Below are 27,301 nucleotides of genomic sequence, written 5' to 3'. Positions count from 1 at the left end.
AGTGCCATAACTTCTCTTGCAGATGTTGAAGTACCTGGCACACGTCCCAAAATCCGTCCAAAGAAGTCCTGGTCGCAAACAATCGAGCAAGACATGAAAACTCTAAATTTAAATGAAATGGATATAATTGATCGTCTAATTTGGCGCAAAAAGTTGATGGCAAAGAAAACAACGTCCTACCTCGGGAACCAGGTCTCTGGACGCAAAACGAAGATTGATAGATTGATATACATTATATATATATATATATTCTATGATATATATATTATATATAAATATATATAATATAATGTATATAATAAGAGTTGAAACTGTCGCAATGATGCACACAATTATTAAAAGATATCACAGTATTTTCAGCTTTGCTTAGTTAATTACGGTTGGGACTGTCATATACACATATTGCTAATTAATAATAAGACCATGCTTTAGAAGCAGCGGATTTGTTCAGGCTATGGCCCATGCCATCTATTCATCTGCATCACCTTCCCAGCTCAGCATCAGCACATCTCCTAAACAGCAAAATGTCATTTTGCTATAAAATCCTCTATTTTGCACTATCCTAGTTTTGTGGTTTCTATTCTAACACATTGCATTGGATATGAAGAACTGATGGTTATAAAGAACTGATGATTAATTATTGAGTTTATTTGGCCCCAGATGGTGAATGTGATGGCATTAGGTTCCATGCTAGAAAGTGACAGTACTAGTGAATTATCTTTCTCAGAACAATGGGCCAGCCAATTTAGATTTTTATATGTTTATATTGTTATTGTGCAAGCAAGGTTTGTGAAGTTGGATTGTGTGACGAATGATTTGTTTGTGCGATGTTTATTAACATTTCGAGTGTTAAATGAACCAAATTTTCACTTTTGAACTTTTTGCATTTGCACATGGTTGCACGCTTTAGCATATATTTCATAAGGTAAGCACATACACACGATAATACTTGCAAACATTTTAACATTAGCATCCCGACCAACCAACTCATTGGTGAGCTTGGACCAGGCCATTGCACATATCTGCGAGCCAGTATCGTAACATTGCAGTTCCTCCTTGCCTGCTTGCAACGTGTTCCAGAACCTGATTCTCCGATCAGCTGTTCCCCCTCCAGTGGCCAGCAAACCATGTTGGTGGGGGGACCAGGCAAGAGCTTTCACGGCAGCTGTGTGCTTGTCGTACATTGCGGTCGGTTGATGGGAGCTTGATAACGGAGCCCAGATCATCACTTTGTTGTCGTTGCTTCCTGATGCTAATTGGTTGCTGCTGGCCGTTGACCACTTCAACCCACAAACCTTCAGTTTTTAGTGAAATAAACTATCTAAATAAGTCTACAAAAAAATCAATTTATTACGTATGTATTTGCGTACGCATTTCTGTGTGTATGTATTGTGTGTATGTACAATTGTACATACGTATGTATTTATTTCATTTTCCTTATTCACAAGTACAAAAAGTAAACATGTACTTGTATCAGGGCCCTAACTAAAATAGAATGCATAGAAAAAATAACTGTGAAATTTATATACTGACAATATAAACGGAAAGGAAAGAAAGAAAAACTAAAAAATATCAGCATCAATCAAAGTTTGTATGTATGCATGTAAGTATGTACAATACGTACGTATGTATGTATTATAATTCCCCAAAAAAACAAATGTAACCAAACAAAATAAAATTTATTTAAAATACAAATTTTAATAAAAATTAACAAAATGATTAAGAACAGCCACAGCATAAATTATTTACATTGTCCAACATGGCACCCAAACAGCTAATCCTAAAAACGTGAACCACAATACAAACAACAACACCAACAACATGGATGGAGACAACAATCTGAGCACCAAAAAGAAAGAGATGTAAGCACCTCTTGTTTATGACCAAGAAGTTTCTTCTGGAGACTTGAGGTTTTCGTGTCCATGATAGCGATGCTGCCATCCTTGCTGCCTGAAGCCAGCATGTCCTTGTTCCACGCCAGTGATCCTACAACAATGGCACCACATTAAAACATCAGCCATACAAATTAGCTACTGAAAAATTATTTTAAATGTTCTGAATAAATGTCTATTAAGAAGGATACAAATTCAATTGAGAAACTGAAATAAAAAAATTTTTTCTGTGATGATTGTTTGATGATTAAATGATTATTTTCATTTTCATTCACAAACTAAATTGGAAAATAAATGATCTAGCATATAGTGAAAAACAAGAAGAGTGATGAAGAATGCGAAGCAAAATAAAACACCCACCGATTCTTTCGCCATGCATTGAGATACTTGACAAGTTTTTGTTTGACTGAACGTCCCATAAATGAACGTGCCCCATGTCTGTGCCCATGGCTAGCAAATTGCCCTGTTTATGTTTTAGATCAGCATTACCATCAGCATTTAGCTACATCACCTTATATTACACATCCTGTGAGGATTTATGCATTGAAAGAGTAATAAGAACAAATTGTTACAAAGAGAAAAGCTGGTCTTAAGTTACCGCCACCACAGCCACATCAACACATGCATACTTCAAGAAATTTTAGAAAACTGGAATGACCAACCTTTTCATTGAATGAAACTGAAGTTACGATATCATCTCTGACAGATGATACATCAGAACACATGAACACCTAAATTTTTTATATTAGAATAAATAAAAATAAATATGTATATCCTTAAGCGATGTTGGTATTTCGTTTTCCCCAAAATTCTAGTTGAACAAGCAACAAAAGGACATTTAAACGTCCCTACAGAAAAACATTCATAATCCAAACTTAAATAAGACACGCAGAAACAAATATAAACAGGCACACACATATACAACCCAAACCTACTAACACAGACAAACACACAAAAACACGCACACACAAATACATATACAAACACACAGACGCAAATCATGTACACAACAATGACACAGAGCAAACAGACCTCACAAGATGCAGCATTCCAGATGTAAACTTTGGACTCAAGTCCGACAGCGATCATGTTCTGAGCCGACCAGTCAAGAAGATTCAAATAAAAGTCATCTTGCAAGTCGGGTGCATCGAGAATTTTGTACGGGTGACGAGGTACCTTGCGAGATTGCTGGCAATGTATCAACAAATTATTCATTCATTCTGTCACTTGCATGCATGTGCATAAATGCAAGTTTTCAAATGATGATTCTCCGTCGTCATGTTTTAATTTATTTATTAATCCAAAAATAATTAATCATCAATTAAATCATCATTTGCCAATTTCAGGATATTTAATTTTCTATTCCTATTATTTTAGAATTGTATCCAATATAATCTGTCTTTTTAAATTGAACAACAAACTTGACGCAACAGCAGAAACTGATTGAAAAAACTTGAAAGCCGTTATAAGAATATACAATTAAATTAAGGCGTAATTTGAATGAAAAATTTCAAAAGTATATCAATTGGCATACAAAATTCAATGGAATAATAAATAATATCACAACGGGGGACAATGAAATTGAGAAAAAAATAACCTTGCGAGGAGAATGCAGTAATCTTTGACTTTTTTGAGTGACTGGTGACAAAGAGTATGGCGACGAATCGGCAGCTGATGCTGTATTGACTCGATACTGTTGACAATTTTTGCTACAATCACATCACAAAATAATTAATAAAGCCTCTTAACAATTTAGGTTCATATCTCGTTTATAAAAGAAAAACTTTCAAATGCTGAAATGCATTACTTAGTTCTAATATATTTAACCAAGTTAATTGATGTAAAAACGTTGGGCAGATGACATATTACCATTAGAAGAAACAAAAAGTGAACCTGAAACAAATTTTTAGATTCACTACAGAGTGAGCTGCACGATGCAGATGCTGACATCATTGTGGCATATGCATGATATTTCTGTCTGTTATCAAAGGAGGCTCCTAACAATTCACTCTTTAGCAGTTTTGAGTAGGTCGTTCTGTCATCCCTTTGATTATTGACAGAATCAACTGCGGAATTTACAAAAACCTGTCGAAACAAATTGCCTAACTTGAATATTTAATCTAATCTGATTCAATTTGTTGTTTGCACTTCACAAGGTAACAACATTTAAGTACATAATGAGGCCATTTCTTAATTCTGTAATAAAATGTCCTAATGAATTGTCACTAAGAAATCAAAATTTTTTATTTATTCTATAAAAACAATAAAATCCGAAAAACTTAAAAAGACTAGAATGGAAAAAACTTAGCTCTGTATCAAAAAATACGGTTAAAATTGTGCAAACTGAATAAAATAATTAAGAGAAAAAATGGAAAAATATATCGGGACCTCACTAATTTACAATATAGTGGAAACATATTAATACAAACCAACTTTAGCATCGTGTATGTGCCAGAGTGAATGAGATTTGCGGACTGGGATGAACCTGTCACTGTAGTCACAACTCTACAAATTTCAAGAAAAGTAAAACTTATTGTGTAAAAAAATATTACATTTTGAAAATATAATATAAATAAAAAGGTGGCATTGGCATGAACACTGTTCAGGTGCTAAACTAGAGTAAATAATTTGTAGCTTCATCTTCTAAATCATCTTTTGATTAAATGTACCCTATCAAAGTTTGTTGCAAAAAAGTAAACCCTATCAGAAAGATTTCAACTTGCTACTCTAATAACATTGGAAAGTTTGAAAAATTATACTTTGAAACAGACAAAAATTTGTCTTAAGATTTATATATTAATTATTTATTTACATTATTATTACCTAATAAAAAGTTTTATTATCAAAAATTTCATTTCTGAAAGTTGAATGCAACCAATTTGATACTAAAACTTTACAGTTAGCAATTCATTAAAGAGGGAGAGGGAGAGAGAGAGAGAGAGAGAGAGAGAGAGAGAGAGAGAGAGAGCATGAGAGAAAGCTAGTTTCAGCTTCTTAGTCCTTGTAACCTTAATATTAAAAAGCAGATATATCAAATAACAATCATTAGTAATCATCCTTACAAATTAAAACACCAACATCGTGGTTTATTAATCAACATATTTTATTTACTAGCTTTGAAAATGAATTCTACTTTGCTTGGTTGGTTGATAGCAAAAGGTTTGTATAAGTAGTATCTTTCTAAATTTCGGATCACATCTTGCAATTAATTAAATGTTAATTAACTAATTTTAATTTTAATCTAGGCAACTGGTAAGTAAAGTAGAAATGAAATGGAATGAACATATTAATATTGTACTTAGTAAATTGCAAAGAGTGATCAATGTGTTACATAAACCTCAGGACAAACTTGAACATAAGTCAATGATTACCATTTATTATTTTTTTTATCCATATCTCATCTATGAAAATCTGTTTTGGGGTTGCTCCTGTAAATATTTAAATAATAAATTGCAGATAGCACAGAAACGTTTACTAAGAATTTGTTTCTCACTTAAGTTTTATGACCATACCGATTTTAATTTTAGAGAACATGGTTTTTTCAACATTGAACAGATCAATAAATTTGTAACTTTAATTTTTATTTATAGGATCCAGTATCATCAAACTTTTTTCGTATTTGATAAAATTACATCAATGACAAGAAAGAACAATATGTTGAAAATACCTAAAAGCAGATCTGGATTAAATGATAAATCCTTGTTGATAAAAGGTATTAAAATGTGGAATGAACTTGGATTTCATAATCTAAAGGTAACATCCATCGCCTCTTTTAAAAAGATAGTTAGGAGATCAATTTTTGAAAGTTCATAGTAGTGTTTTTTGTATGTTTTTTTTATATATATAATATTTTGTTATAACTTGTTTGTATTTCTCTGTTGGTTTGGGATAATTTTTGCTTTGGACATTTGCGGTGTGGTTGATTTTGAGAATTCTTGATTTGATTTTGTTTTCAGCTTTTGTTTGTAATTTGATTTTATTTGCAAATGGTTTTTAGTTATTAAGTTAGGTGATCTAAATAAAGGTGATCTAGTTAAGGTGATCTGAATAAAGTTTTTGGAATAAAAAAAAAAAAAATCATTAAAAAACCAATTAGAATTAGATTAGCAGTTGTAATAGATTAAAAAAATATATGTATTAAAAAATACAACTAAAAAATATATGTATCTATAATATAATTTGTGTGTGTGTGCGTGTTTGTGTAAGAATGTGCGTGCTAATTAGAGATTAAGATTAGGAACAGATTAGATTAGCCATCATTTATTAGACTTTTTTCATTCATCTTGATCTTACAAACTTATAGTTTATACCTACAAAATTCTTATTACTTAGCTTAGCTCAAGAAACTTACTACTAAACTAAACTTATCTTATACTATACTAGTATATAAAAAATATATAAAATTTTAAATAAATAAAATTTTAAATAGAGTAAATTAGTAAACTAATAAGTAACCTTCATCTCACCATTTAAATTAAAAAAAAAACCAAAAAACGAAAAAAAAAAACCAAAAGGTACTATGTAAGTACTACATACTACTCTCTCTACTACTACACTACAGATTACAACACATAGTATTCAGTATTTACTTTACTAACAACATTTTTATGAGGAGGTGAATGCAATGCAATTTGTGAAAAGTCTATTCGTTTTTCAAACTTTGGATCCATGTCAACTGCAAATTGGAAATATTGTCTGGAAAAACTGTTCGAACACCTTCTGTAGCAATTATCGCTGCATGTTCATTCAACAATAAAACACCGGCCTAAAAATTAAAAGCAAATCTAAAGTACAAAATAGGGTTGAGTTCATAAGCTGAGAAAAGGCTTTAACCCTTTAGAATTTTATGCAAGATGGTGGAAAATAATCTTAATAATAATAATAAAAGTTATTAAACGACAAACTAAAATGCTGAGTTAATTATCTATGATTTACCCTTTAGAATTTTATGCAAGGCTGTGGAAAATAAAAGTTGTTAAACGACAAACTAGAATTCTAGAAAATACTAATTTAATTAAAATTTTGTCTAATCTTGCACTCAAATCTGACTGAATCACTTAATGACTTCTCACTTCTTTTTCTTAACTCGTGTTAAACACTCTTTTGCTAAATCTGCATTTGCTTTTTCTGGTCCTTTTCTCTGGAACTCTCTACCTCCTTATCTGACTACTTCTCCATCACTTATGAAGTTCAGAGCGAATCAAAACAAAAATAAATATTAATTTCCAAAACTTGAATTTGGATATATTGCGAACGTCATTCATGGCATCCAAACTGGAAGCATGTTTGGAATTGACAAATGGTTCGGCATTCGTTCTCTTTCAGGTTGTCAGCAATACAATCTAGTTAAAGGTATGCAAGGCTTTTATTACGAAGCTCTTGTCAAAAAATTTTGTAAAATAACTTTCTTTAAATGCGATAATTACATTAAGTCGGTTTACGGAGAAAACTTGCTCTTAATGATTCATAACCACACGGATTTATTCTGCATTGCATTGGCGGAGAACAGGCAGTACGCACTTACTTTGATCACATGTTCAAAAATTATATTTGCGGGATATGCTGGGGACAATTTATGGAAAACAAGTAAGTGAATGAGTTTAATTGCAATCATGCATTTCATTTCAACTGCCTAAGTAAATGTTTATGGAAGGACCCACACTGTTGTGATAAATCGCCAAGTCGAACACACGTATGAGGTAAAATGTTCAAATTATGGCTACAAATATGTTGATATATTCGTACGTAGTCTACTTGAATATTTTTAATTGTTTTGGATCTTTCAATGAAAGATTCTTCAACATGAAGAAGTGGCTTAAAAGAAATTATTTAAGTAACAATTTTCACTTTGCATAATCTGGCTTGATAAACTATTATACCTTACGGATTTGCTTCTAAGGTTTAGAGTGGCTAGTGAGAATGAGGAATGTGATTTGTGCGGGCTTTATAAGAAACTGCGATAACTATTCTGATAGGTATTCGCGCTGCTGATGAGTCCCCGGTAGGGACGAAACACGTGTCCAGTCTATCCAAACGAATACTATTCTTTTCTCCTCCCGCTCACTGCTCTTCTTAGTTCGATGTTCTCTCAAAACAAACGTAACCGCAACATTATACAGAAAAAAATAATGTGATAAATGAACGTTAATAACTGGCCGACGTGTCTATTAATAAGCATGTGTTCGCTAGTGTTTTTCCTTTGATATTTTGTTGCAAATAAAATGTGATTTGTAAATGGGTTTGTTTGTCTTGTCGAGCGAAATTCAGTGACAATATTTTTTAGATCTCACATAAACTCGATTAAGTATAATATATTATAAATAACATTCATTGAAACAAATTTTATCGTATTGACTTGTTTTTTATTGTGATTTTTAATTTTCTTTGTGAGTGAATCTTCCTCTTATGACGCCATAGAATCTATTGACGTCATCGAAAATTTAACTTCGGCAAAGTTGCCACATTAGGTAAATCAAATGTCACTAGAGCAGTCTCAAGATATTTGCTAGAAAACAACATGCGAAGCCACTTTGCTATAGATCCAAAGATCAATAATAAACAAGGCTAATTAATATTATTATCTGGCAGCTTGCAGTGTAGTTTGTTGCTTCCAACTGCCAACATGGAAAAAAGATCGTGCTCAGCTCTACAACGTCACGGTCGCCCTTCAAGAAAGGTGCCTCGATAGCATGCTCACCTGAGAGTGAGTCTGTCAAATGTGGGACAAATTTTGATTTTTTTTCTGGTATTTAAAGTAATATTATCAAGTATTATTTAGTTACATTAATTTTAATATTTGGTTTTGTTGTTAGTAACTAAACTGAATGGAACGAAACTTGGTAAATTAAGAGTTAAATTAAATTTAGACATAACAGTTACTTTTTCATCGTACGAGTATATTTTAGTCCATTGGAATAATATTGTGGACGCATATGATCGAAATTTTGACGAGTTGAACGATGAAGTTTGGTCAGCTTTTAAATATTCTTTTCAGATGTTTCAACAACAAATACAATACACATAGTAGATTAATAAACGTGAATCCATGCATTACACACATTGTATTTTATAGCCGGAGATCGCTTGCATTCAAAACCGGCCAGTACACAGTACAAGTACACCATCGATTGAAAAATTGATCACATTTAAGATACAACACACTTAAATGAACACAACGACAACAACATAACCCCACTTTATCAAACCTAGTTGGGATGAAAAACAACCGCGTAAGAAAAATTATACCTTTTTTATATTTTATTTGCAAGCCATTTATAAATATTTATTAATTACTCTTCGTAATAAATTCACTGTCGTTCAACATTCTCAGTGATCCTTGCTGATGTGTTCGCCAAAGTATTCTCATTAGGAAACTGTATGGTATTTAATAAAAATAAAAAATTTGAGTTTTAAAACACTCAAAAAAGTGTTGATGAAACTTCGTAAATGTTTCTTCATGTGTTACAAATTAGTAAATTTACAATGATTCATATATCAATATAAATATTACTGAGAGGTAAAATGAGATACTTTTTTTGATCGAATATTCATATCCACGAAAGGTGAAAGTTGAAGCGTTTGATGGCGTCTGGTTCGTTTTCAGTCGGATGAAATAAAAATCGCCAAAAAACATAAGTCTTCCTGACTAGTATCAATTAACATATTTAAATATTATATTATTATTTTGTATTATTATCAATTAATATTTTAAGTTATATATATATATATACATATCTTATATTTTCATCAATTATATATATATATATATATCCATCATAAAAATTTAAGAAACTGTTGTTTTCTAAATTCATCATGTAGATAAGGCCTTATTTCGGTTTTTCATAAATCATCTTTATATATAAAGAAAGAAAGAATAATTGAAGAATCACATGAAAGAAAAACACAAAGCTAAAATTACGAGACAGATCTTGGACCGCAACGTTGAAATCTTACATTACAATAACAACCATTATAATTTACGACTGGCCGAATCAATACTCTTAGAACAAAGACATGCGATAATAAATATGCAACAACGAGCAATTGGAATTCTTCTTGCCAATAAATTTAGAAGCAGAGGAATCAACGATAATGAAAACACATAAAAGTGTTTAACAAAGTCGAAGATTGTAAAGATTCACTTTAACAAACAAGGAATCAACAAAGTAGAGTAGTAGAGGCACAGTATAATATATATATATAAGCATTTGAGCATCTGGGCACAACCACAACATATCAATTTGAACACCGAAGATGGTATAGGAATACCGAAAAAAGCTTTTCTGTTCTATCATACATAAAATAAACAAAAATTTTGGTTTTGAACTTAGGAAACTTGAAAATGATTTACGATCAACCGTTAGAAAAATCGAAAAGCTAAATTGGAAGTTAACTAACGCCGAACATGCTGTGATTTTCATCAATAATATATATATATATATATATATATATATGTATATATATATATATATATATATATATATATATAATTGGCATATTTTTTTGAATATCCGTGCCCATTTTACTACTAAAGTGTTTCTAAACGACACACTCACACGCCTATTTTACGTAAACACACGCATTAAAAGTACGCGTCATGGAAGTATCATCTTGCATTTGAACCTGCTCATAGCGAAACAAGATCGGGCTATTAGGCTATTAGACCTAAAGTTTTATGTAATCATACAATCAGTAATAGTAGTAAGATAATTACTAATGTAGATTTTCCTTCAGTGTACAAGTCGTTCGCCAGTAGCATTCGGGTCTCGTATCTATCACCGTAGATGCATATGGCGACCTGAGATAAATATTTATGTTAAAATTTTTTTAATTATTTTTTAGAAATTTTAATAACAATCACATAGTGTGTGCGTGAGTATTTAATAGACTCGAATCCACGCATCACACACACACACATTTAACCCTTTGACATCACATCACACAATATTTAACATAATAACATAATGATAACTTGATGGCTTCAAACCATGTAATAATAAGTACAGACTCAACTCGAATGAACAAATTCAAATAAGAACCCAGACACACCAATGAAATTGAACCAAATTTAAAAAAATAGCCCTTTTATTATTAAAAATCCAATAACTTTCATCCACACAAAATTATGTTATAATAATGGATATATATATATATATATATATATATATATATATATATATATATATATATATATATATATATATATATGTTGGTAATAGACCATAATTTTTACAATATTCTATAAATTCTACCGAATGTTTGGCGTTAATATGTTTGTAGTTCGTTTTTTCGATTTTTCTCACTAAAGTTTTTTGGTGAACGTTTAGTTTATTAAAATTCAAAATAAACTTTTTTTTCGAATTCATGCTGCAAATAAGGCCATATTTCGATTCCGAATGAATCATCATCAGTGCTCCTTGTTATATATATAGGGAAATATTGACTTTGTCAAGATGAACTTTGACGTTGTAAAAATTAACTTTGGTCTTGTAAAATTGAACTTTGATGCGATTTAGGTGTCAGATTTCTTTATTGGCTGGTCATCTTCTTTGGTTTCCTTTTCTTCATCGATAGCATCATATTCTTCCTTATCACTATTTACGATGCTAGTTTTTATTACTTCTTTGTTTTCGTTGTTGGTTAAGCGCCGGGTTGGAAGTGAGGTTGTCATTTTTTGTTGTATATTTATTTTTGGTTTATTGATGTCAATTAGAACTGCTTCTGCAATTTTAAGATGCGTGTAGTTGCTGTTCTGGTATATTACTTTGGTGTTGCTGTCGAGGATTTCACGGCTAATTGTGATTGAGTATGTTGAGTCCAAATGAGATTTGATAGCACCACTCTGTTTATGCATCGTAAGCCTTCTAGTCAGTGAGGTAGTAGTAAACCCGATATATGAGTCATGTTGACGTGCACAGCCGTCAAAGGGGCAATTAAATTCATATATTACGTGATTACACTTTAACTCAGAGTTATCTCTAGGACTGCAGTTGTTTTTCAGTATTAGGTAAGACGTCTTTTTATTGTTGTAATAAATTCGGAGTTTAACTTTATTATTTGGGTTGGTTGGTGTGACATTTTCATTGATGATATGTTTAAAAATAGCTTCATCTACCTTGTATGCTGTTGACATGTGATTTCTGTAATACAAGATGATGTCGTTATCTTGATTGTTGGTACTAGGAAGGTTATTGCTGTGTAGTAATTTGCCTTTAACAATCTTTTCAATAGAGTAAGTCTTATATCCATTGTTTACAAGCAGGTTAGTGACTCTTTTTAATTCAGCGTCGCGATTTTCAATATCCGAAGAGTGTGTGAATGCCCGGTTTACAAATGATTTTATTGTGCTGTCTTTAAATTGTTCGGTGCATTCACTTTGTCCATTCAAAGAAATTCCTGTATTCGTTTCTTTGACATAGACCGCGGTTTTGAATCGTTCTTCGCCACGGGTGACCAACACATCGAGGAAAGGTAAACGTTGTTCTTTTCCATTTTCAATGGTAAATCTATGTTTTGATTTGTTTAAGGTACCAAGAAGTTGTGTGATTTGTTCAGGATCGTTATAGGAGACAAAGATATCATCCACGTATCTGGCGTAGATATTTGGTTTTAAATTTGCATTGTTTTTGAATGTTTCATTTTCCAGCTGTCCTAGGTAAAAACTGGCAAATAGGACGCCAAGGGGGGAACCCATAGCGACACCATTGATTTGCTTGTAAAGTTTATATATATATATATATATATATATATATATATATATCCATGGTTATAATGATACATAATATAGAAAAATGACGGAACAAAATTAACTAAAAAAAAAATTATTCTTAATTTAACCGTTGTTGCTGCTTGATCGATGAGGAGAAGCGTAACAGTAGCGTTTGAATTATGTTCAGTTTGTAGCGTCAGTGTGATAGATTCATTGCATCGTACTTTTTATAATAAAATTGAATAAATTAATGTAATAATAATAATATTTATAATGTTACTCATTATAAATTACAATTTTTAAATCATTGGCTAAATATGCACTAGATACCTGCAAATGTTTTTCAATCTTCAAGCAAACAAAATATTATATATATATATATATATATATATATATATATTTACAATATTCTATTAATTCTACCGAATGTTTGGCGTTAATATGTTTGTAGTTTGTTTTTTCAATTTTTCTCACTAAAGTTTTTTGGTGAACGTTTAGTTTATTAAAATTCAAAATAATCTTATATATATATATATATATATATATATATATATATATATATATATATATATATATATATATATCTTGTGATGAAAAACAACTACACTAGTAAACCAGAATCGATAATGGATCATAGCCATCTAATATATTTGTTCAAATGAAATATTGGTGAGTGTGGGCACCATAATTCTGAATATATTGGCATGACGACGACCAAGTTATCGAGAAGACTCACGATGCACGTACAAACTAGCGCTATCAAAATCACATGAACAAGAAAACTCAAATTGCTAGACAAATCTTGGGCCATTATGTTGAAATCTTACATTACAATCACACCCATTATAATTTACGACTAGTCGAATCAATACTCATAGAACAAAGACATCCGATTATAAATATTCAACAACGGGCAATTGGAATTCTTCCTACAAATAAATTTAGAGGAACTTAATATAATTAGTATGAAGAAAGAAGCTACAGGGACTGATCGAGTCGCCCGTTCTAACAGCACTTAACGGACAACAAACGAAAACGAATACGGATCAAATTCTAGTGAGACGAACTATCAGCTATGTGTGTGTGTTGTGGTGTGTGTGTTGTGGTGTGTGTGTGGTGTGTGTGTTGAGACAAAAATGAGAATTAATAATAACAGTGATGAATTGAAAATAATAGGTATCATTGTTACATAGACGAAATTTAAAACTCAATGATAAACTTTCTTAAAGTTATAAAAAATTATTAAAAATTTCCAAAAATCTATATTTTCTAACCATTCCATTCGCGAATGACGTATCTCGTTCCATTGAAGTCGGTGTGAAATCCACAATGTTTCGTGCCGGTCTTAGGCCTGACGCTATAATTTTTATCCCGATATTTTAGCATTCCGCTCTGAAATGGGTTTCATTTTTAGTTCAACAAATAATTAAACTTTATTTTAAAAAATTTATAAATATAAGTTTTTTTAATGATATTTGGGAACGGTTAAGGAAACAGAAAAGTTGTTTTGTTTGGTTAGTAGACGGAATGACTTGTTTATGATTTTTATAAACCACTCCGGAACGTTTTTTAAGAATATTTATGTAAAAAAATTTCTGGTAAATTTCTTCTTAAGTTATTTTAATTCAAGGTGGTTTAAACTATCTGTTATAATTAGGCAATGAAACTATCAGTTATAATTAATTGAATAAAAAATTCAATTGAATAAATTGAATAGAGTTGTACTATTAGTAGTAGTATTGTTCGTAGTATAGCAGTAGTATTATTCAAAAGTCTTTTTGGCAAGTAAGTTATTGAAAGTAACATTTTGTTTACTAATTTTAAATTTTCAAAATAATATTATAAACCAAATCTTGACAGAACTTAACAAGAAAAACAACATATAACAAACCAACTACCCTGACAATTGTAAGCACCTAAAATGCAAATCAAAGCCAAACAAAACGTTAAATACATTTTATCTGTTTGACAACGTTTCAACGTATTTATAACAGCATGCAGTAGAGTTTGATATGTTTATTTTTCCTTTTTTGAATTAAAATTTCATAGATATGTTTGCAGAGGTAATTGTTTTAATTGATTTAGTAATGTTTTATTTGCAACAGAAAAATATTTGGAGAGAAGAAAAATTATTTGAATTTTTCTGCAAGACAAATATTTCTCTAACAAATCCGCTTAAAAAGATTATTTATTTAAATTTGCTTAAATTTGTGGAGATATTTTTTTGACAAATTTTTAAACCAAAAATTTTAAATTAAAAAGAAATCAAAAAGAAAAAATAAACCAAATTAATGGCACAATCATTATTAGCAAATTAACACGCACCATTAACTCATCATCCACCTTATCATTTTTATCATATATATATATATATATATATATATATATATATATATATATATATAATTTATATATAAATTATATAATATATTATATACACCATGTTACTCCAATTCTTAAGGGCCTTCATTGGCTTACTATAAAGAGAAGAATTAAATATAAAATATGTATTTTAATGTATAAAACTGTGCATGGCTTGTTACCAAGTTATTTGATAGATAAAATAAAAGAAAAGTCTATAATGATGAGTGGTATGAACCTTAGGTCAGATGATGGCATTTTGCTGGTTGTACTTGATGTCAATCTGGAGATAGCATCAAGAGATTTTCCAATGGTTTGGAAAAGCTTACCGAGATCTTTTAGAACTAAAGATTTGAAACTTGATGATTTTAAAAAGAAACTTAAAACTTACTTATTTTCGCTTTGATTTTGTTGTTAAGTGAATAATTATTTGTTTGTTACTGCAGCCATTGACTGCACTTTTTTTGACTTAGTTTGACTATAGATAGCGCTTTTGAGAACTTTTTGATTTTAATTATCGCTTATAAATGTTTCATTAATAATATATATATATATATATATATATAACCCAAATATCTGAATCAATATATATATTTATATATACATATATATATATATTATATATATATATATATATATATATATATATATATATATATATATAAAATTTTCGAACGTTGACTGGGAGAGGAATTTTTCATAGAATGTTGAAATGTTGCTTATAATGGCCGCAAAAATGGCTGACGTATTCGGTAGTTAGTAAGACAGATTTTATACTGATTGAATATTAAAGTTGGATTTGAAATCCTGCTATTGAAATTATTTTATTTAAATCCTTCTTGAGACTGTTATGAAAAAAATAGCATGCATGTTGGTTTATTTATTGATTTGATATATTTAATTGACGAATTACTTTTTAAAAAATTCATTAAAAAACTGAAAACCCAACTGATCCCAAACAGGCGAATTTAAATTGCGCGGATATATTTTTACATGATTAGTTAACAAACGAATGTAAGTTTCATTTTACAATCATCTGAATAACAGATTAACATTTTAAACAAAAGTCAAAATATTTAATTTATTTAATTTTCAATTTTTTTTCCAAATTAATACACATTATTTCCAGTGCATCTTTCTCTACTTCGCAGTCTCTTCATCAGCTTTTTCTTCCAACCTGAATGTACGTACACACAGTTGAAAAAAAGTTTTTTTTAGATATTTAATTGAAACATCATCAATCGGAAAACCGTCGTTATAATTTTTTCGTTAAGTAAAATGCAAGAAGTCTAAAATGTAAAAATAATGTTCAATAGACTACTAATACTTTTAATGCCGTTATTACTACTACTGTTGCTGCTACTACTACTATAATTACTACTTTAACTAATACTGGTACCGCTACTACTACTACCGCTACTACTACCGCTACTACTACCGCTACTACTACTACTACTACTACTACTACTACTATTACTACTACTACCACTACTACTACCACTACTACAGCAATTTAATTCTGCTACTACTCTACTACAATATCATCAAATACAATACTAATACTGCTATAACTACTAAATAATAATAATAATAACAGTTATTATTATTTTTAATAATAACTGTTATTATGTAAATGATTTTTACTTCTTCTCGACCAAATGTACAGATCCATGGAATGAGAACGTCAACGCGTCAGTTGCTTCCTGGCTCGTTTTGCTCCCGCCAGGTGCCACTGAATAAAAACCATTCTTGTACTTGAACGTTCCTGTCTATGTATGTAATCAGGCATATTTTTAATTGAAATCATCATATTATTACCTTTTAATTAACTAATTGAATTAATTAGTTTATTTAGTCAATTAATTTAATTAATTAATTTAATTTAATTCTTTACAACTCCTTCCTAGATAAACCTGAAAAACCTAACGACACACATGTGAATACTCGTAGATCAGTGCATCGCACACACGTGAACGGGCAAGCGAGGACCGGACCTCTTAACACTCGATAGCAGTGTCAGACTGTTTGGCCATCATACTAGAACTGAAAATTCTCAAAAAAGTGTCCCACCTACCAAAGTTTTGACCCCATCAACGTACAGATCACTCGAAAGAAGTATTCTGCTGTGGTTTCCTTCTTTATTGATACATGTACCTGGCTGCAACGAAACATTTTTTATCACAACAACGCGAAAGAAATTGACGTTTGTTAGTTTAGATAGTTAGTTAATTAATTAATTAATTGATTAATTAGATCTTAGCAGTTTAGATGATTGATTAAGATATGGCAGTGTGAAAAGACTGAATGTAAAATGATTTTTATTTCAAAATCACCACCATTGCCAGAGGGTTAAATATGTGTTTGAGTTCGAGTGTCACGTTATTGTCACCGTCATCGTCCTCATTCGTGATTGGCAGTGTCAGGGTCAGTGACTCGTCACATTGTACTGTGAATGGATAATTTTTAATTATACATTTTTTAATTAAATGATTAAATATAATTTTTTTAATCACTATTGTTAATTCTCTCTTAATTAATTTTTGAAGATATAACAACACACACACAAACGCAAACCCAAACTCACACACAACAAACACACAAACAAACACACAAACAAACACACACACACAAACAAACACACAAACAAACATACTCACAAACAAACACACACGCACAAACAAACACACACAAACAAACACACACAAACAAACACACACACACACAAACACACACACACACAAACACACACACATAAACACACTCACAAACAAACACACACACACACAAAGGATTATAGGATTATTGGGGACATTTCAGTTAAAAAATTGAACGTAGAGTATAAAAATCTAATATGTACATATTGTATATTGCCTATATATATATATATATATATATATATATATTATTTATTATAGATTATATTATAATTTCATAATATAATTTCTCACCTTTCCATTCTTGCACAGTGTATCTGACACCACTGAATTTTGTATGGAAACCATGGCACGTCTTAACGAGTGATCTAGGCCTAACACTGAAGTACTTACCATCGTATCTGAATACACCGGTCTGAAAATTTTCAAAATTGATTGATTGTTTGGCTAGTTGATTGATTGATTGGTTGGCTGGTTGATTGATTAATTGCTTGATTGATTGATTGAATGAATGAAAAATTGTTTTATTCAATAGAAAAAAAAAGAAATCATTAACCAGGACTCCTGCTATCATTTACTTCACCTCTAAAACTTGCGAACGATTTTTCATCTTTCCAGTAGCAATGTTTTGCCGTCTGTAGTAAAAAATGATTTACATACATGTGTGTGTGCGTGTGTGTGTGTAGGTGTGGGCGTGTGTGTGTAGGTGTGTGAATGAGTGTGTGTGTTCAAAAGTTTTTACCTGATAAATAAGTTGGAGATTCAATGGAACCAAACTTGTTTCGTAATCCGTCGGGAATTCGGTTTGGATTGATTTCTGGCATCCAGCTATCGTTTCAGAATAATTTCGAAATAAAAATAATTATGAAAAATGTTTTTAAAACATTAAATAACATCAGCTTAAGATTTATAAAGCTAATGACACAAACGTTATCTGGGCAGTGAAACGGTTAAGCGTGAAGTACATTTGATCCTGGCAGTGCAGTGACTGGCTTCGAACGCAAAGCGATCCATACTTCTGACACGCATGTCATATCGTTAATGTCATGATTTATTAATTAATGAATGACCAGCTACTGGGTTCGAAGCAACAAGTACGACTTAAGCCCTTCAAGACTACATAGATGCCAAGTACAACTACATATAACATTGCTCATTAAAATAAAAGGAGTTCAAAAAACCTTGGCTAACATAGATCATTATTTAAGAAATCCAACATAACAAAAGAATTAAATGCTAAAGATAAAATTATTAAGTTTAATTTTAAATAAATAAACCGTTGGATGAGGAGCTGTGCATAATGCATAATTGGGCCAATGCCAGCAGGTATGTCGCACGCATCTCAATACAGTTTGATATTTCAAATAATTTCAATTAAATTTTCAAACAAAATTATAATAATTTTTATTCATTAAAATGCGTTTTAAACGATATATACTGAATTTTTAATATTAATAAAATAACATTTTCATAGAGTAACAAGTGAACGTTTGCCTCTATTGGTTCATTGATAATATTGGTTCGATGAAGCGATGTTTGAAAATTTGTTTTGCTGCTGAACAAACAAATGTAAAGTCAGCGCGAATGTTAGGTCAACAACTTTAAATAAACTTAAAAAACGTCTCGGAAGAAATTATGAACGATCTAATGTGACCTCATGTACACGCATATAATTTTATTTTTTTTGACCGTTTTGATTTAATAGTAGCAAAAAAAGAGTATAATATAAACAAGAAAAACATAAGGCGAGTAGCATCTTTCATCATCATCGTCACTTCTATATTCCCTTTTAAGAATACAACTATTATAATGTAAACGTATTTTCGTAAATAGTCATTAAAGTACACTAGTTTTAAAATGTGCACACAATGCCTATTAATAATTTTTACAATAATAATTTTGAATAATTTTCTGTTGTCTAAGTACAGATCTTCATGTTTCATATCTAAATCAGGCTTCCCCAGCATTTTTTGCACCTCGACGCAGAAGCCAACAAAAAAGTCGTTGATGTCTCCCGGTTCTGCTTGTTCGAAAAAATGTCTCGAGGACATTTTTTCTTGTTATTTTATTAATTTTTGTTACATGTCATGATTTGTATTTAGAAAACACAGTGCTTTCCTAATCCTCCTGCCTTGAAAAATTTGTTTGACACTTAGGCTCGCATGTAGAAGGTTCGTGCTTATTATTTGTTTCTATTCATGTTTTTGAATCAGAGAGCCACTAACAAGCCAGCAAAAAATTGATAAAATAATGTTATCCAATACTAAAACCACTGGCCATTCGTTTCAATTACTTAATAATTTTAGAAAATAATCATCAGATGACAGAAAATTAAAAGAAAAAATTAGTTAAAATCGAGTACGCTGTTATTCAGTCACTTTAATACATTAACGATGCATCGCGTAATGTGTATAGAAAACCAATTGACCATATCACATAGTTTTAATAACAAACAAAAAACTAAACAAACCGCTTCATTTTACATTGCCGAAAACATCTCTTAAATTCATTTAACAGTAAATGCAATGAATTTCGTGAAGCAACATTATACAAAGCAATCATTATAGAGTAAATTGAAATTAACATTATTTAGTTTGGTTTTATCCTTTATGACGGCCAAACATTATTTCCATTTTTTTACTGCTTTTTTTCTTTGTACATATTTCTTCATATTGTCCAAAAATGTTTCACATTAGCATTTTATAAATTCACTGTCGGGAATTAATAAATTAAAAAATTGAAGTAACTTTGGTAAAAAATTAAAACTTTAGAAATGAAAACTTAGGAAAAGTTGAAAAAATTAAGAGTAAGACTATTTTAAAAACCGTATATATATATATAAGACATTTAAATATTGAGTGTGTCATTTCACTAATGTATCATGTAATGAAAAGCTTTTATATTAACATTGTAGATGTAGATTTCTTTAGAAGAACTTGCATACAAATAGATAATTTATGAAATTTATTCAAAATTGGAAAAAAAGAGTAAAGCCTTTACAAAAATTAAAAAGTAAATACAAAGACAATTACTTTTAGCGATTAAATACTTATATCCGAGGTAAGTAAATAGGACTTCATTTGATGAGATACTATGGTTCTTCATTTTGGGTATGACCCAATAAGTATCATTCATATGAGTGAATACACCTGTCTACAATTGTTTCAAATACTCAATTTACTCATTAGTAATTTATTAATAATAATACTTACTACTAGTTAAATCTTTATAATATTGCTGCAAAATGACTTAATATTTAAAGACGCTCTGCTGCTGTGAGCGGGTTCAATCGCAGATTCGCCTGTTACAAACTATAGGTATGGCTCGTTCATGTTGATACATGTGTGCTTATATATCAAATGAATAATTATAATTAATTATTATTTTTAGTTATAATAAAAAAATATAATAAAAATAATGTTTACTATTGATTTCTTTCCTTCAATAAATAAATCATCCACCAGATATATTCTGTTGTTCAAATCTTTCATGTAAAGGCACTTGTTCCTCTTGTGAAATTATTTTGAATTTTATTTATACTTTTTAAAAATAGAATAAATAAGACGAATAATTAATTGTTTCTTAATTTTAAAAAATTATTTCATTATTCTTTTGTTACGATAGTCTGAGGAATGCTCCTGTGATACAGGTTGAGAGTAAATTGCATGCCGTTCTTGTCAAGTGGAAATGTCACTTCTATTGAACTTGCACATGAAACTGTTGTTGTTAATTAAATAAATAAATTAATTAATTAATTAATATTAAACTGTCTAAAAGTTGAAATTAAAAATCATTATTTATATACACATGTGCTGTCTAGTTATCATCAATCGTTATAAGAACCAAACTCTAACCCTAACCTATATATATTTATATGTAAAAGCGTATAAAATTTACAACAGAACTAAGTATATATGGACAAAATAGTAAGTTATGCATAACATATAAATAATTATAATTAGTTGAGGTATAAATAAGCATGAATTGACAGTGTATAACATATAAAATATGCATTTTACCAATCCATTCACGGACAATGTATCTTACGCCAGCATGCATGGATAGGAAACCAGCACAGGCGTTTATGAACAGTTTAGGCCTCACCACGTAAAATTTACCTCGATATTTAAACACTCCGCACTGAAATTTTGAAAATTTTAACTTTCGGAAATAATAGACAATTGGTAATTTTTCAAGAATCTAACGTTTGCAACTTGTGTTTATGTGAAAAAAATAAAAAAGTTTGAAATTGCTGAAACAAAATAGTAATTGACCAATTTGTCTGAAAATTACATGTATGTGAAAACACAATAAAAGAAATAAAACAATTAGTTAGTTGAATGAATAATTAATTAATTAGTTTGATCATCTTACAATCATGTCAATATTATTGACAGACTGATTTCTGAAACGGGCAGTTATCTCGTTATCATTCCAATAGCAGTGGTCTGCCATCTAAATTATCAAAATATAAAAAAAAACATTATTTATGTGGACATTTTTATTTTTAATATTTTTTATATAAAGTAATTTTCGATTAAAAATTCATCTAGATACACCTGATTAGAAAGTTCTAGATGCAAAACCACCTCCGAACTGGTGCTGTCAATAGGAAAGGCCACTTCAAACGAATTCAGGCACTCACCTTTTATTCAATAAAGCTTTTGACATACAAAAATTAATATTTTTATATCTGATAGCATCTTTTAATGTGTTTTTTATTATAAAATGAGTATATATTTTGGGTGTAATGTGGCTGTAATTAGAAAATTTAAATAAATTACCATTTAAAAGGTTTAAAGGCAAAACAAACATAGCAGCCAAACAGTTTAAATAAAACAATTTCCTTTTCAAAGAAAATTTTTTTTTTTTGGGAAAATTTATAACCAGCATTTACTGAGGAAACAAAGAGCTAAATGAACTGATGTGAATGAATTTTACTACTTAAAAATATTATTTTTATCTACGAAATTTTACTGCTTGTATAAAGGAAACGATTATTAATACTTATAAGATCAATAAAACAATATTTTAACAAAAAATTGATGTTTACATTTTGTTTTTAGTTAACAAACATTTATTCAACGAAGTTTGCTTATTTAAAATTAGAGTAAAATTCAAAGTATAATATGCTCCATTCCTAATTTATTAAATAGTTTTAAAAATATGAAATGAAATAGTAAATGATTTTGCGGTTATCACCAGTTCTGTTATAATCTACGGTGCAACAATTTTAAATGCAAATTTAATAAATAGTAGAATATGATGCTGTACAAGAATGTTTTATATTTGTTGGTAATTAATATTTTTCGAGATAGTTAGGATAGTTATATCTATAATATAAAATGCTGAGAGAAACGCTATTTTAATTTATTATAAATTAACTGTTCTAAAAACAGACACTGAAGTTTATAATTAAATTATGAATGATAACATGATTTTCATTCATACAATGTCTTTCAATAGCTAATTGTCTTATCAGGTTTGTGATAAAATATTGAAAACATAATCGCGATGTGTTAAAGTTTAAAAGATGCTTCACTGGAATGAGTTAGATTTCGCAATGAAATGTTAATAATAACGAACGTCATAGGTTAATAAGAGAGATATCTCAAGGCATCCATTATTCATGTTCAGCTTGGCTTTGTATGAATATTTCTTTTTGCAGAAGAACACAACATCTTTGCGGCACATTAGACAGGAAGTCTTCCTTTTAAGCCAGGTAGCCATCTTCTTTAAAAATGTTTTGTACATTTCCTCTTGAAACGAAACTGAAAATTTGTCGTAATTCTCATTGTGCTTAGAAAATGCTTCCCCGGCGAACCTTCTTATATCATTGGCTTCGGCGAATGATGCTGCAGTTGAATCCATTTTAAAGTTTGTATAGCAAGTTTGTATCAACGAAAATATGTTTTCTAAAAACTTACACTCAATGTTCATTATTTCCCGACTCGGTAAGTTTATTGATTCAACTCGACAATATATACAAATTCCATCAAGGCTAGTACGTTACAAAGGAATTGTAAAGACTTTGAAGGCTGGAGGTAGTTTCCTACTTTGCAAGAACGTTTAACACTCACTTTGCTATTATACAATTTATAACGATTTTACCGAAATCGACATAAATCTAATTTCAAATGTTAGCATTTCTTTTGATCTGACAAAGTTTTATCGTTTTACCGATGATCTGATTGTTATTGCTTTGTTGCTTGCTTCGAATGCTTTTTACAGAAATGGACTTCCTTTTAATTCATTCAAGATAGTTCTCGTATTGTTTTGATTTTAAAAAATAATTTTTATCTAAACAACAGAAATATATAACAATAAAATTTCGAAATTTTTTAAATAAAATTTTTCTAAAAGATTATATTTGAATTATTGATTTAGAATAATGATTGGATTAAATGGACAAGTTAACATTTTTTAAAAGTAATTATCATTTTTGTTCAGTTTTCATCCTTAGTACATCTTCATCTAGATTTCTCTGACCACAATTGCATGAGTGCTAATTTCGGTCAGATTAATAAATAAAATGGCAAAATATTTATTTCGTCCATACCAAAACCTTTATGTATGTGTTGGACAGGGTTTGCAACTAGGCTTGACCAGACTTTGAAATAAAATGTATATAAATCATTGTATATAGCAGTTCTTATAGTCTTTTTTTAAATTTACGAGATATTTATGCAAAAAATTAGCACGAAAAAGAGTACTTTGAAATAGATGCCTGCGTGTAACTCCAAATTCATGCTCATTTCTTGAGTGCATGAATGTGTGTTAAACTTTAAATATAAGTAATGCAAGTACGAGTAAGTATAAAAACTTGTTGAATAAGTAATGTTTTTTGTGTAAAATTTTCAAATCCTATAGCCTATAAAATCGGTAATACCCTTTAGTCATTTTGTTGTCCATCATCTTCTACTTGCAATATTTTATAAATTTTTTTTTATTTTTTCAATTAACGAAGTGTTGTAATGATTTTATTCTGGGAAGTTCGTGATTGTCAGTTCATTGAGGTCTGCTGAGATGAATCGTTCAATAAAAAACATACAAACATAAGATAGACTTTCAGCACGCGAATAAACACGTGCATGTAATAAAAGATGGTTAAGATTGACATGTGAAGAGAAACAAGTTTTAGTTTGCATATTTATAGGTAACTGAAAAATCGAAGCAGACACTTATAAATCAGCATTTTTGAATTAACCGGTGATATTGTTTCACTTTTAGTTATTAATAAATCAATACATTCAATCGATCGGACATTTTTTATTTTATTTATTATAATTGAATATTATAACAATTATTATTAACAAGATTATTTAAATCAAAATAATATAACATTTAACCGCAACAAATAGCAGCTAACCCCGACAAATAGGATTTAACCAAATAACACAAGCCACTCACTCAACATATGACAGAAAAGAGCCAGGATGGTAATCGGTTCCATCTGGTTGTTCAGCTTTCTCGTCTCATCACAGGAAGCAATCATTTTCCAAGTTGGTCATGCTTATCGATGAAGATTCATCTAGTTATTAACAATTAGTAAATTGCATTCGGGTTTTGGTTTTTTAGTGTTATCCAACCAATCAATAATTAGTTTCCATACAATATCTACACTAATCGTAATTCAACGGACCATCCGGACCTGAAAACAAACCGCACTACTGAACTCATGTCAACCACCTAATGAACACTTTTACCAAAGTACTTGCTGCTATCATGCAGTGAGTTGCTACAATATGTCTTTGTGATTCCTTGTGTACATTTGTTTGCAAAATGTTGAAGGCGTTTGTGACAAATAAGTTTAAAAAATTGACGTAATATTTTCAATATATTTTAGAGATAAATTAATGTTTGAATATTGATGAGCAAAGATGATGATTCAAGATGATGATTTTATGATGCATGCATGTCTCATAGACTTTAGTAATAGATGGAAGAATGGATGGAGGATGGATGGATGGATGGATAGATGGATTGACGAGCAAAGATGATGATTCAAGATGATGATTTTATGATGCATGCATGTCTCATAGACTTTAGTAATAGATGGAAGAATGGATGGATGGAGGATGGATAGATGGATTGACGAAGGAATAAATTAATGAATAGATAGATGGTGATGGTGTAGAGATAAATTACAAACAGACATAGAAACAATCTCACAAGAACGCACACAAACATACACACACACACACATTTTTTCCCAATGCAGTTGTGAGTTGCAGCTCTAAGTAGCGATTGTATCAACCAAATGGCGGACCAGGTGATGATTTTTTCAAATTATTTGTTGTAGTTATGTATTTTATATTTGTTCTTGAATGTTATGATCTTTTTGTTTAATGCCATATTTGCAGGAGTGAATGTACGATGCTGCCCTGTGCATATGTCTGTATGTCGTGTCGGTATGTACGAACGAACTGTACATATACATGTACAATGTGGTTGGCTTTGATTGTATGCTGCTTTTTTTCCTTTGCTTTTTGCTTCATTTTGTATATGAAATTAATATTGTTAAGTTTTATTTTTAATTATTTTATTTTAATTTATTACTTTATATTTAAAACTTTATTTATTCTGTTTCCACATATTGTCACCGATATTTTTTTCATGAAACTTTATTTTTACTTCAACTTAATGCAACTAATCCATAATTTTATTTCCATCGTTTCATCCCTTGCATGTCCGAAGTTTCCACCGGAGTTGGTGATGATTTATTTGAAATCCAACGAAAACTTTTCAGCAGTGAAGTTATAAACGAATGCCTACATGTAGGTTGTCGCGGGAAAGTAGAAGTTAGTGAGTAATGTTACCGCTGGTCAGAAAGAAGTGACCTTGGCATAGGTAAGAACATTTTGAACAATTAAGTTAAGTGCTTCGAAGATTTTCTTTATATTAGCCGCCATTGGGAATAAGTTATGAAAATATTATTTGATTTTTGATTGCCCGACTGTACATTCACCACAGAGGTGCATTTAAAGTGTTGTTATTGTTTTACATTTACTTGAGTACGTATGTTTGTGTGTGTACTGTTTGTGTGAGTGTTTGTGAGTATGTGTATCGGAACCAGGCCAGAGGCCTCCACGCAATTTTTTAACTCTCCTTTCGCTATAGTTAGTGAATGGCATATTTTGAACCATAAACTATATTTTGAATTTTGATAATATTGAACTGTTGAAATAATGAAAATTTGAAATATTTGGCTGCAAAGCGTAAAATTAGAAAGAACTTCAAGTGCATTTAGAAGAAAAAAACATGCCTATTAAATGTTACTTGGTGTTTCATCATCTGGGAGTCAGTTTCTTCCCATTATATCATTTCATTTATTTTTAATATTATTACGTTAGTCTGTTTTAATCACACAAAAATGTGTCTTCAGCTTAATTATTATCGTTCACTTAATAAACTTCTTCAGAAACCAACCAACTGCCAGGAGGCAACATGCAGCCAGCCTACAAACAAAATGAACTGAAACACTACAGATAAACAACTTTATTCAAACTAATAAAAATTCAAACAAATCAAAAAAACGACATGCAAACGTGGAAACCTCCACTAACAAAATAATGACAAGTAATCAGGTGAGAAGCCTAGGTAGGAGCAGATGCTGACGATGTAGCTGATGAGGGTGACCGTCTCGACGGAAGTGAAGATGTTGCTGGAGTGCTGAAGATGATCTG

At 30.2% G+C, this 27,301-nt stretch overlaps 4 protein-coding genes across 4 annotated transcripts in view; 1 reads left to right on the top strand and 3 right to left on the bottom strand.

Moving 5' to 3' along the window:
• HELRODRAFT_108549 (hypothetical protein) overlaps nucleotides 1-6,624 on the bottom strand; it is a 9,976-nt gene extending 3,352 nt beyond the window's left edge. The window contains exons 1-9 of the mRNA XM_009033004.1: nucleotides 6,491-6,624; nucleotides 4,326-4,397; nucleotides 3,786-3,977; nucleotides 3,490-3,585; nucleotides 2,925-3,080; nucleotides 2,555-2,623; nucleotides 2,253-2,355; nucleotides 1,871-1,986; nucleotides 984-1,295 (exon numbers count right to left, since the gene is read on the bottom strand). Coding sequence (XP_009031252.1) covers nucleotides 984-1,295; nucleotides 1,871-1,986; nucleotides 2,253-2,355; nucleotides 2,555-2,623; nucleotides 2,925-3,080; nucleotides 3,490-3,585; nucleotides 3,786-3,977; nucleotides 4,326-4,397; nucleotides 6,491-6,562 — 1,188 coding nt within the window. The 5' untranslated portion in view covers nucleotides 6,563-6,624. The remainder of the gene's footprint in view (nucleotides 1-983; nucleotides 1,296-1,870; nucleotides 1,987-2,252; nucleotides 2,356-2,554; nucleotides 2,624-2,924; nucleotides 3,081-3,489; nucleotides 3,586-3,785; nucleotides 3,978-4,325; nucleotides 4,398-6,490) is intronic.
• Nucleotides 6,625-7,174: 550 nt separating this feature from the next.
• HELRODRAFT_165942 (hypothetical protein) lies at nucleotides 7,175-8,593 on the top strand (the record flags this gene model as incomplete). The annotated part of the gene is made up of 2 exons (XM_009033003.1): nucleotides 7,175-7,478; nucleotides 8,481-8,593. The coding sequence occupies 2 exons, from the start codon at nucleotides 7,175-7,177 to the stop codon at nucleotides 8,591-8,593; spliced, it is 417 nt and encodes a 138-aa protein (XP_009031251.1).
• Nucleotides 8,594-16,601: 8,008 nt separating this feature from the next.
• Nucleotides 16,602-19,666, bottom strand: HELRODRAFT_165941 (hypothetical protein; the record flags this gene model as incomplete). The annotated part of the gene is made up of 5 exons (XM_009033002.1): nucleotides 16,602-16,730; nucleotides 17,295-17,407; nucleotides 18,358-18,443; nucleotides 18,545-18,633; nucleotides 19,505-19,666. 5 exons carry the CDS (start codon nucleotides 19,664-19,666, stop codon nucleotides 16,602-16,604), a joined length of 579 nt encoding a protein of 192 aa, XP_009031250.1.
• A 1,553-nt stretch (nucleotides 19,667-21,219) lies between these two features.
• Nucleotides 21,220-23,486, bottom strand: HELRODRAFT_165940 (hypothetical protein; the record flags this gene model as incomplete). The annotated part of the gene is made up of 4 exons (XM_009033001.1): nucleotides 21,220-21,332; nucleotides 21,734-21,815; nucleotides 21,990-22,070; nucleotides 23,202-23,486. 4 exons carry the CDS (start codon nucleotides 23,484-23,486, stop codon nucleotides 21,220-21,222), a joined length of 561 nt encoding a protein of 186 aa, XP_009031249.1.
• Between the last annotated feature and the right edge of the window lie 3,815 nt (nucleotides 23,487-27,301).

Source organism: Helobdella robusta (genome assembly GCF_000326865.2).
Source record: "Helobdella robusta unplaced genomic scaffold HELROscaffold_9, whole genome shotgun sequence".
NCBI lineage: Eukaryota > Metazoa > Annelida > Clitellata > Rhynchobdellida > Glossiphoniidae > Helobdella > Helobdella robusta.
Note: the sequence above shows the minus strand (reverse complement) of the source record. Positions and strands in the feature narration are given on the sequence as shown.